General features: G+C 41.4%; 2 protein-coding genes across 2 annotated transcripts; both read right to left on the minus strand.

The window, feature by feature from the left end:
* Positions 1-123: 123 nt before the first annotated feature.
* Positions 124-10,066, minus strand: LOC310871526 (carnitine O-acetyltransferase). The gene is made up of 14 exons (XM_083783096.1): positions 9,869-10,066; positions 6,599-6,889; positions 5,182-5,300; positions 4,415-4,468; positions 4,142-4,307; positions 3,725-3,899; positions 3,259-3,437; positions 2,445-2,545; positions 2,219-2,338; positions 2,000-2,122; positions 1,764-1,899; positions 1,605-1,667; positions 1,363-1,500; positions 124-643 (listed from the first exon to the last, which is right to left on the minus strand). Exons 1-14 carry the CDS (start codon positions 9,893-9,895, stop codon positions 428-430), a joined length of 1,908 nt encoding a protein of 635 aa, XP_083639222.1. The 5' UTR covers positions 9,896-10,066; the 3' UTR covers positions 124-427.
* A 283-nt stretch (positions 10,067-10,349) lies between these two features.
* ier5l (immediate early response 5-like) lies at positions 10,350-11,928 on the minus strand. The gene has a single exon (XM_083783671.1). The coding sequence runs from the start codon at positions 11,795-11,797 to the stop codon at positions 10,901-10,903; it is 897 nt and encodes a 298-aa protein (XP_083639797.1). The 5' UTR covers positions 11,798-11,928; the 3' UTR covers positions 10,350-10,900.
* Between the last annotated feature and the right edge of the window lie 214 nt (positions 11,929-12,142).

Raw genomic sequence — 12,142 nt, forward strand, 5'->3', positions numbered from 1 at the left:
GAACATAGTCGTGTTTGTTTAAAATGTATTCAAGCCTTTCCGTTGAGTAGTTTTTCCATTTCAGATTCAAAATGATGTACTTTAACAAATATTGAAGAAAAAATTCAAACAAAACCACTTAAGTCAATTCAGCAACAAATCAATTTAATAATCATATAATGTAGAACTATACAGTTCCACAATAATAAAAAATATATAGTTTCTGTCAAGATGGCAGTGCTTTGACAGTGCTTTACACACTTTATGTATTCATATTAGCCTTTTGTAATATTCCCTCAAGTCAAACGCAATGTGCAATGTGCTTTTCAGTTCTCCCTGTCACAAGTTTATGGCAATGTGTCTTTCTGCCACTGCCGCCATTGCAAGTGCAGTTGCACCTTCTACACAGCCCGACAGGTCAACCCCCATGCCAGGCCTCTGTGTGGGCTCACTGCTTGGCCTTGTTTCTGTCCTCCAGGAGAGCTCTCATGTCCAACAGAGCGTCCTCTATAGCTCTGGAAAACCTGGCGGCATGAGTCTCCTCACAGCTGTTGAAGGCAGTGATTGCAATGTTGATGTGATCATCCATTGGGTTGTAACACACTCCGTAGCCATCTGGCACCATTGGACCAAAGCACATCGCACAGTCTGTCTTAGAACCAACCTGGACATCACAGAGACATGGATGATCATTTACCAAGTACAATAATACTGCATAATAACATCATGACACTCTTGTCGTCAGTATAAAGAAGGTTTGGCCAACGTGTACTGACCAGGGGGGCAGTCAGACAGATATTTTGTTCAGCCACTAAGGAAATCGGGATTTCCTGAAAATTCATATAATGGCCTGTTGTGGCGCTGTCATTGGGCTCAAAAAAACCCATAGCTCCATAGAGATCCATGTATTTGGGCCCAACTTCACCTAGACTGTATTACCTTAATAAACATGGTCATGAATACTTTCTGCTTCCAGTCACTAGTTTAAAGTCTAATTTCTAATATTCTTTTTGGAAAATTATGGTCCCATTTATTTAAAAAAAATGACCATAAAGTCACGTATGTTCTGAGGGGCGTGGGTACCGTTACAGTCTATGAACGGGATCCCCCACCCACTCGAGTCAAAATAAAAACCAACGAAGAAGAAGGGGGGAAGTCCCGCCTTGTTGTCTGGGCCAGCCAATGGCTCAGCTGGGCCCAAACGGATCTAGAAAGATGGCGATTTACAATTCAAGGACTGACAGGTTTCATTTTACGTCCATATCAGACCTGGAGAACGCTTTGTCCATATTTTTTTTACAGTCTATGGTACTGACCAATGAAGTTTTTCATCAGGGTTACAATAATGCACCACAGCATACCATTACTTTTGTAACACATTACCTGACTGGTCAAGAGGTTGTAATGCTGAGCCACAGCATAGGAAGTATCCATGAATATCTCAGGCATAGAAGTCAGGTCTATAATACCCTGCAGCTTCAACCCAAGAAGATGTCTTTCAATGGATTGCCCATGAATTGCCTGGTCATAAACAGAGACAAAACATTACAATGAATACCTGATTTCTGAATAAATAGACATTATCTATAAGATTAAAAAAACAAAAACAAGGCATCAGTTCTTACTTTGGACGTATTCTCCCTGTGAGTCTGAACAGCTTTCTGTAGCAAGGCTACTTTCTCTGTGTTCTGTTGGAAAGTGAGGATGAACTAAATACTCATTGTCCAGCCAAATATATACACATGCATTTAAATGTCACATCCAGGCCCCAGGTGTGGTTTTACCGGTTTGGCCGAGTCTTCCATGGCCTGGACAAACTTTAATGAATCCTTGGTAGTTGAATGGATCACATCTGTTCGACCATATTTGAACATTCGTAAGGACGCTGTCTCATAAGTGGGGCAGCAAACTTTATACATCCTGTAAGTGAAAAATAGTACAGTGAATATCTGATTGCAATACACACAAATAGAATATATAGAACAGAAAAAGACGCTATTAAAAAGGCAAGTAAACTCACCTGAAGTAGGCAAGCTGAAGAGCCATTTGTACAAATGCATCAGCATTCGTCTTATGCTCTCGTAGGAACGTTCTTCCAAAATGAGAAAACATGAGCACATTCACATCCAAATCCTGTACCATCCTAATAATGTAAAGAAAAGATTGAGTTACACACAAATATAATTTCGATTTGACAAAAATAATTAACATCATTCATCATAACCCCTTCTATACTTACATATTCATGTTTTGTTTGGCATTTTCAATGTCCCTCTTAACCTCAGGAGTAATGTTAAATCGCAGCTTCAGAGGCATGCCCAGGGGAATCATGGGAGAGCGCTTCATATCAATTCTCTGCCTATTGAAAACATATTAAAAAGAAATAAATGAAAACAATGGTTCTAGTTCCCCAGCTACTGGTGTAAAGGATAATAATAGTTGTGTAACCAATAAATTAACCTTACATGAAGTTGACAACATAATCAATGAGATACACGATGGGCGGCCCTTCAGCAGCAGCATGTTCATACACCAGTCCACATGTTCCGTCTTCCCCAATGATGAACTGAGGATGGTTTACAAATATATATAACATGTCCCATCTTCACCAATGATGAACTGAGGATGGTTTACAAATATATATAACATGTCCAATCTTCACCAATGATGAACTGAGGATGGTTTACAAATATATATAACATGTCCCATCTTCACCAATGATGAACTGAGGATGGTTTACAAATATATATAACATGTCCCATCTTCACCAATGATGAACTGAGGATGGTTTACAAATATATATAACATGTCCCATCTTCACCAATGATGAACTGAGGATGGTTTACAAATATATATAACATGTCCCATCTTCACCAATGATGAACTGAGGATGGTTTACAAATATATATAACATGTCCCATCTTCACCAATGATGAACTGAGGATGGTTTACAAATATATATAACATGTCCCATCTTCACCAATGATGAACTGAGGATGATTTACAAATATATATAACATGTCCTGTCTTCACCAATGATGAACTGAGGATGATTTACAAATATATATAACATGTCCCATCTTCACCAATGATGATTTACATATATATATAGTACACTGAAGCTCATTCATTACCATTGGCAGATTGTCATCCAACTGCATTTTCAAAATTCTACAAAGTATGCAGGGATGAATTCTCTGGGATGTATATAGGCTTAACTGCATACTTTCAATGGGGAATTGTAATATAGCTTCAAACCTATGGATGTTTTTAACTTACCTGCAATGTTTTGTCAAACCAACGGTTGCCACTGTTCCAGCGAGCCCCTCCTCCATGCAGCATCTGGGCTGCCACACGGCTTCGATACAGGTTATCTGACACACGTGGCATTGGTGCATCCAGACACACCGTGAAGATGCTTTTCTGGATGGCACGGACAGACTCCTTGTTTGTTTTATCTAGAGAGAAAAACATAAGTATCATAACATCCAATAGGCAAACATTCTACGGAAGATTGCTATCTGCTATTATGCTAGATATTGGTCAATATTTCATTAAGAATGCAACATCGGTATCGAACCGGTTCCAATATTTCTTTCACCGATATTGGCTTTGAAATGGAAAACAAAACAAAATCAGCAATGATGTAATATATCAGTATCGGACGATTTAATCCTGCATATTATCGGATCTGCCAAAATTTCAATATCGTGCATCTGTACTTTCTGCTTCTCTCCAGCCTCACCCTTCAAAAGGTTGTTATAGGCCTTGCTCCACGTGTTGCGGTGCTGGGATGTCAGGATGCCAATGGGCTCCTTGTTGGTCTGCAGAGAGGAGTTCCAGATCTTCTCAAGTTGCATGGAAATCTGGTCCACAGTCAGCCGGGATCCATTGCTATCGTACACTTCCAGTACAAAAAACTGGAGGGGTAAACCCATGAGGATGATTTAAGAACTAGTCAACAAGTTACCGAAACCAATATGAATGGAATTTAAGGGCAAATGTAATTTATACTTTGTCGGAAAACATTGTCGCTCACCGAAAATGTGCAATGTATGACAAGTTACAAATTAGGCTTAAGACTGGCCACAGTTCCATTCAAATGTGCTGCTGGTATTTTGTAAAGGATAGAACAGGAGAAAAACAGCGCCATCTAGAATACCTGGAAATTGTGTACCACGGTGATGTGAGCCGAAGGTGAATTTCCAACAATGTGATGTACTACGGTATCTCTCTTTGGTCCAGGGATTCGGCAGGAGGACAGGATCTGGTAATACTGGTCCATGCACAGAGGTTTGCCACCCAGGTATTCCACAGGCAAGGTGTTACTGCAACAGTTTTATTCCACTATGTATATTCAGGCTTATAAAGCAATAATTGAAAATAACATTTGTCAAAAGATGATTATGTATTAAAGACATTCACTGAAACTCACGTGTCAATCAGTTTCTTAAAATCCAAAACTCCTGCAATCAGCTTTGCAGCAAATCTACAGAGAAAGAATGATTGTGTTATTGACATACAGTGGATGGTGGCCTTTTCTCTTATTTCATAGGAATATACAAAATATTCATACAACACAATGCCCTAAAGGATCTGCAAATACAATATTCAAGAATCAGTGGGCCAACAAATGTACTATGATTAACTGACAAAGAATATGCCGTATGAACGTAATAGTGCCTCTGACTGGAGGACTGACAATGAGAAATAGCCTATCCTTGAACTAAAGACCTCTGACAGCTGTAAAATAAGGTAAGAGTATTTCTTCATGGGGCTATAATGTTCACTGTATATCTTGGGTCACAGTAGTCCACAACAACAAAAAAAGCTGAGCAATGCTACACGCAGCCAAAGTCCCAAAAATAGCCGGCAAGAGTAAAGTCTGTGTAAAGGTCAGCTGGAAACTATATATAGTGTAGTACAGTACCAAATGTAACTTTATTGCGTTAGACACAGAATGGTTGTAATTATTGTACTGGGCAGAAAACAAACATGACTTATTAAAACCAAACTGAATCTAATTTTGGTGGCTGGTCATAAGGAAGATTTACAATTATTTGTGCGCCGTGTCCCACACCGAAAAACACAGCCGATCTACAAGCTCACAATGTGTCGCAGTGCGACAATGTGTGAGCTTGTAGATCTGCTATTTTTGGTATGCAACACCCACACAGTGGACTGTGGCAGCAGGATGCCCACCTTATCTGTCCTTGGCGATCTTGGAAGTGCATGCGGGGCAGGACGACCCCTGGGCTGGTGTAGACCGCCACAGGCATGCGACAGTCCAGATAGGCTGACTGCATCCACCACTCTGACAGCTGCAGGAAACACAACACAGAGTGCATGCATAAATACAGTATGTCAGGGCAGTCAGGCAGTGTTTATAGACAACCACTGGTTCAGAATCCAGGATTGTTCTGATCAGGTTACAGAAACTAAACCAACCAATTAGTTGTGCTTCTAAAGCCTGATTTATACTTCGTCGCACAATGCTGCCGTCGCATTGTCGAACATAGCCGATCTACAAGCTCAGAACGCATCGCGGACTGGTAGAACATAGCTTGTAGGACTGCTGTTTGGTGCGCGACACCATACGACGGAGCATAAGCTTGTTGCTGCAGCTCAACTGGGCACACATCTAAGTTGTCTTCTGTGATATATTGAGTACAGGCTTTGTTCCAGTGAATGCACAGCCATTAAATAACCACTGCATTAGAGGGCATTATTCCTGTCAGCTTGGGATTCTGGTCATTTGAAGCATTTCATTTGTATAAAATGTAGGCATAATTCAGCTATAACATCTCTTCATCCAACATTACCATGTTCGCTCATACCCAAACTTAAGCCACTTCTACAGACTACTTCTCTGCTTCCCATTTCTTAAGTGTTTTACTAATTTGTACTATTTGTAGGCGACACACCTGTCGTCTACAAAGGCGACAGGTGTGTAGGAGAAGACCAAACGAGGGCCCAAACGTCTTGATGATTACCAGTTTTATGTCATCTCATTGTCACATTATATATAATGTATTTTACTTATTGGGTCCATGAAAGAAATTGGACATGTGGCCAAAGTATTATAGCCGGTTAACTAAAGCAACAAATGTTCCGTGCTGACATTTCTTTCTGAAAATGGATCTTGCACTGTACTGCCATGCAACAGCTTCCTACATCAAATTCATGCGATTGCTTTGGGTTGCATGCAGTTGATTAACACGTTTATCACTGTGACCACTGTTCAATTAACCAGACATCTCAGTGGAAAAGAATCAGCCCTTTGCATAATCAAACTGATTATGAAAGATCTTGCAACTGTCATAATGAGGAACAGTCTAAGGCGCTTTGGGAATGTGTATCAGCCTGGACACTGGTCCTGCTCGTCTGTAATTAAGACTACCGTTTTATTAGCATTAGCAACCATATGTTTGGTTTTGACTTAACCTTCAGTATAATGTGGCTTGTATCATGGTTTTGCTTATGCAAACTGTTGTATGTCGTTTGTATGCAACTTGTATGTTCACCATTGTGTTGACACTATTGCTGCGGTCTCCAAACTGGGACTTCTGCTTCAATAAAGGTTAAATAACAGTAAAATAATATCTTATTAATATCTTACCCAGTTCTCTGTCTTCTGTGCTCGTCTCTCCAGGAGTTTCTGTAGCCTCTCCCCTACACCACCATTAAGAAAATCTTCCATCATTTGTTGGGTTTGTTCCAACTCCTCCTCACTGACAATGGGCTCCAGCATGGCCAAGTATCGCTCGCAGGTCTGCCGCAAAGGTGGGACGGGCAACTTCGGAAGATCATCCTGATGAAGAGCCTCCTGGGGTACAAGGGACTCGCACCTCTTTGGGATTTGTGTCACCGGTTTGACCATTCGAGAGGGCTTCACCATGCACGGCCTCAGCTGGAAAACATCTTAAGTCAGTCAGTATTTGCAGCTCTCATGACTAAAGCGGACACAACAAATTATGTATAGCAATAGTAACAGTGAGTACAACAAGGCAATACTAGAAAGGTGTAATATGAGCGACAGCACTTTGATCAAATTTCAGTTTTTGAACGAGAACATGAAATTGTGTTAAGGTTAAAGGCAGAGCAACAGATCATTTTAAATTCTGGATATTCAAATGTGAAAGAACTGTACTTAGGTTATAATTTGGCATTGCCATAAACAATAAATTGTTTTGAGAATTCAGAATTTAAGATTTTATCTCTCTGGCCTCAGTCAAGGCCATTGCGGTCTGCAGGTCAGTTGAAACTTGAGGTCACAAAGAAGACGATTTAAAGACAAGAGGTGACCGAGGCTTTTCGGTCATAGAATGACATGAATGAGCTCCCCTCTCATGTCAAACTGGCCTGCACCATCGAGACTTTAAAATCTCGCCTTAAGACCCAACTTTACACCTTTGGCTTTGTGTTTGTTTTGCTTCGTCGTTGTTCTTTTTGTCTCCACCAGGCCGAAGGCATGGGGAGAGAGTATGTCCGTCCGTCCGTGTGTGTGTGTGTGTGTGTGTGTGTGTGTGTCCGTCCGTCTGTCTGTGAACAGCTAATCTCTGGCACCGTTAACCTGGTCGATGCCAAATTTTGCACACACTCCCTGGATGCCAACGATGAACCTCTGCAACCAGAATTTCCAGAACGAACTGTTATAGCACCACCAGGAGGCCGCTTTGTGCAAATAAGTTTTTGGACAGTACACCTACAGATTTTGTCCAAACATCACGCAAATTGGTACACAGTCTCTCTAGAGCCATTCAACGAAACAGGTCTTTCAGATTTCTCAGACTCCATCCCGATTGGCTAAGATTGGCTTCCAAAGTTCGCAGGAGTGCTCAGTTTCAAACAAAATGCTGCAAATCATGAACACATCGTGTGATTTCCGTGAAAATGTGCACGCACATTCCCACTAGGCCGAGGAAGAAATGCCACGTGAACATTTTCAACTCAGCCTCATGAAAAGTGTTTTTACCTCTAACTGCACAGATCTGTGCAGTTCGAGGAAAAACCTTTGCCTGGAATTTTTCACATCTGCTCTTTATAGCGCCACCAGGAGGCCGACATATGTAAAACACATTTTCTAATATTACTCGTTCAGATTTTATCCAAATTTCACGCAAATCGGTATACATGCTCTAGTCTCCATAGTCATGTGATCAAGACGCGTTTGTTTGATTTTTCATAATCCACCTTCATTGCCTATGATTGGCTTCTAAACCTTTCAGGGGTAGCCCGCTTTGTACAAATTGTCACAACTACTCAACGCAGCGTCCGATTGCAGTGAAACTGTGCATGCATATTCCCACTAGGCTGAGGAAGAAATGCCACGTGACAATTTTCAAATCAGCCTCATGGTGGCGCTACAACAGGCCAAGCCACACACACACACACACACACACACACACACACACACACACACACACACACACACACACACACACACACACACACACACACACACACACACACACACACACACACACACACACACACACACACACACACACACACACACACACACACACACAAAATTATATTACTCCTAAACATTTTGCCAAACATCACACAGACTCCTATCCTCCTGGTGGAGACGTGTGCCCAGAATCAGAAGGGCACTTTTTCTAGTTTACTGTGTGATGTTGCTGTTGTCTCCGTATTAGATTCACAGTGTATTTTCCTTTTTTAGCTTTCTGTACAGTACTTTGTAAACCTTGAGTTGTGAAATATGCTATATAAATAAAGCGGATTGGATTAGCGTAGGAAAAATGTGTTTGAACAGCTAAATCTGCCCCACCCCAAACATTCAGTTGTGATGTCATGAGTGGAGGTAGTGAGGTAGTCCACCATGGTAAACTCACCTAAACTCCCTAAACAAATTATATATATATATATATAAATATTTTACTTTTACTGTAGTAGAGGCTTCTAGAGGACTAATATTTATCTAGTTTTTATTTAAACACTTCCTCCACTCATGTGCCATTTTAGCATCACCTTTTAAATAATTCCATATAATTTAACTAAATTGATGGATCTGTATTTAAATATCAAAAGTTAATCGTTAATGGTTATTAATAGCAGTGGCTTTTGGAATATTACATCGTTAAATTACCTCAAAGCGGATTGATGACTACCAGAGTAATCCAACTTTGAACTCTCATTACATTTTAAGACAATACAACCCTGGCATTGAATAGAATTGGTGGTAAATTTGGTTCAGCAAAGAAGCCCCTTTGAATAGTTCTTCATGTGGAGTGAAAGGCACACTCCACTAAAAGAAACTTATGGCTATTGGCTACAGTAACTTGACACCAAAACAACTGATTCATATAATACTTGTTTGGCCACCTGGCGTTAACACGGCCAGTTTATAAATAGAATAGAAACTTGTACACTTCCTAAGTTCCTGAACCTTTAGAATGAAAGCTAAAACAAACACACACGAGATCCGTCGCATTGCAATGCTGGCCCATTATGCTTGTAAGCCAGTCTAGTCAAAATCACTGTTGGTAAAGTAAGTTGACACGCTGAACTGAAGGCGTCAACCTTTGAACATGACATTGAAGTAACACCGCTGAAATTGACATTAGAGTGACACCGTGCGGTATAGCTAGTAGCTACTTAAGTAAGCTAGTGGCGCTGTCCAAATAATTGAAAGCATCCAACGGTCAAATTTGGAGTGTACAATCAATGCAATAAAGCGTGCCTCCATAGTGCTGCTGTCCAACATGGTGCCCCACCCCCTTCCCATCCGCAGTAGCATCCTAGCATAATAACAAACGAGCTGAGCTTGCTGCTACCAGTTAGCGCATAAAACACTAGATACAACACTACACAACACCCGCAAATATACCGTGAAGCAAAACAAAAATGCATAAATACTCACCGCCGTTCTCACGAAAAGACCCAACATTGTGTCAAATAAATGCACTTGGGGCTTTGACTGTCCTGAGATTAATAAACAGTAAGATGAGGCTCTGAGCCCCTCGGGCTGTCATGTCTCAAGGACAAGCACTAGTAAAGAGCTAAAGAATTGAACTGGAGGAGTTTGTCAGCTTTCCGCCCCCCTCTGGACTTTACGAGACACACAGCTGAACTCCACACAACACTCATGGATATCAATCCAAATAACCGTGCCGTGCGTGCATGCGCACGAGCGTGTGCCATTTCAAATCATGTAACACACGCACACACACACACGCGCGCTCGCACACACACACACACACACACACACACACACACACACACACACACACACACACACACACACACACACACACACACACACACACACACACACGCACGCACACACACACAAACTTAGATTTAAAAAAAAAAGACATTTCGCCTCATAGTTTAATTCCCCCTTTATTGTGATAAATGAAAACCATGAATTCCAGTGAGACATGTTTGCCATTTATAGCCAATAATGCATCAATCTTAAAATAACATCGTTTTTTATTGATTAAATAAGAAATTAGGCCCTGGCCTGATATGAATAATACACTTGAAAGTCGATTTGGTGCATGAGGTTGCACAGTTCTCCACTAGCCACATGATGGAGCTCGTCCAACATCTCACTAGACAAACAGCAATAAATAACTGATATTCTTTGGAAAAATACAAATCAAATACACACTCCAATGTCCTAACGAACCATATAGAGCTCACCATGAGACAAGGTTTAAATGAGAGGTATTGTTTATTGATCTGTAGAGTTATGTGGCAATCTTACGTGATGCGCAGAGTAAGTGTTCATGTGCTAAAGTAATGCCCAATGGCCAATGGGTATGCTCAGTCTATGTATCACATTTAATTTCATTAACAATTTTCAATAACAGAACAGAGAGGGAATTACAGTCGTGTCATGTTTTATTTGAAAGGAACCAAAATAATGAAACGATACATAAGACACAAATCAAAATGCTTCAATAGCTCTGGTCCAAGCACTGCCTGTTAACAATGTATGTCTCAAACAAATTGTTTGAGCAGTGAATATTTGCTCAAGGTCCGTGTGCTGCCAACTCATAAACTCAGTTAGTCCACCTGAACCCAACACTGAAATCAGGTTAGAGATGTTTGTTGTGTCCAACTGTTCCGAATCAGAATGTGATTCATCTTCAGTTCTCATTCTTTTACTCGGCCATGGCCCTAAGTCTGGCCAGTAAAACTCTGGGTCAACAATATGATAATTTGAGTCAATCTTTCGCTTTTTACAGTAAGCCTGTGCGCCCTGCGGCGGCTGCTTCGGTGGCGCGCAACAGTCCGAGTGGAAGTATCCATTTGTGACCGTAGTCACCACATGCGTGTCCAAGTCCAGGACAGTTTTTTGGTTGGCTTGCTGTGTGTTCGGGGCAGGTAAGTCCCAAGAGGACTTGTCTCCACAACTCCAGCAAGCTTCCGACGACAGCATGATGTTCGAGCTGGAGTCACTCAGGGAAACCATGGCGCAGGCTGATGCGTCTTGGTGCGCCGCCTCTGCAGGGTGGCCGCTCGGCTGGTGCGCTCCGCAGTGCCAAGAGTCCGACTCATCAGCCCCACTAAAGTTGCAGTAGAAGTCATCGGCCAACTCCGTAAAGCTCCCCGTCAATTCTAGGTAATCTGGCTTTTCTCGAGTTGCCGTTACATTCTCGTACTGTTGTGCCCTCTGCGTTTGCATAAAGTCTTTGCTCATATAAAACTGCCGGGCGTTTCGAAGTACGTACGTTACCAGTAAGTTCTTGTGGAGCTTGATGCCTCCTCTCTGCGTCCTGGAGCTTTGGATTTTCCTCAAAGAAATGGAGATCAGATTCTGTGCCTCAAATGCACACTCCATCCTCGAACGGACCACCGTTCTTATCTCTTACTCTCTTAAAATACTTATTCCTATTCGAAGAAATGTGTATGTTAGCTGAGATTTCCACTCGATTCGTGTAGACTGTGCTCATAGCGCTCCATGTCTTCCCAGTAAGGGCATGGATTTGCAACTCTCATCTTTCCTCGCCACGCCTTCAAATACACATTGTCCAATAGGAAGGAGGCGGCGCTTCTGTTATAAGCAAATATCACTACTAGCCTCATTCAGGATGCACATAGGAGTGGGCATGCTGCATTTCACAAAATAGCTTCTACACGATTTAATGCCCAGAAAACTGTCAGTGTTTTATATAGAATAAAATAG

Source organism: Protomyctophum parallelum (genome assembly GCF_964188405.1).
Source record: "Protomyctophum parallelum genome assembly, chromosome: 15".
Classification (NCBI taxonomy): domain Eukaryota; kingdom Metazoa; phylum Chordata; class Actinopteri; order Myctophiformes; family Myctophidae; genus Protomyctophum; species Protomyctophum parallelum.

Coding starts and splice junctions, on each gene's coding strand:
- ier5l (XM_083783671.1), bottom strand. CDS start 11,797: ATGGAGTGTGCATTTGAGGCACAGAATCTGATCTCCATTTCTTTGAGG.
- LOC310871526 (XM_083783096.1), bottom strand. CDS start 9,895: ATGTTGGGTCTTTTCGTGAGAACGGCG. Junction 3,438..3,724: donor CTATAACAACCTTTTGAAGG/GTGAGGCTGGAG, acceptor TTTTCTCTCTAG/ATAAAACAAACAAGGAGTCT. Junction 1,501..1,604: donor ACAGGGAGAATACGTCCAAA/GTAAGAACTGAT, acceptor GTTTATGACCAG/GCAATTCATGGGCAATCCAT.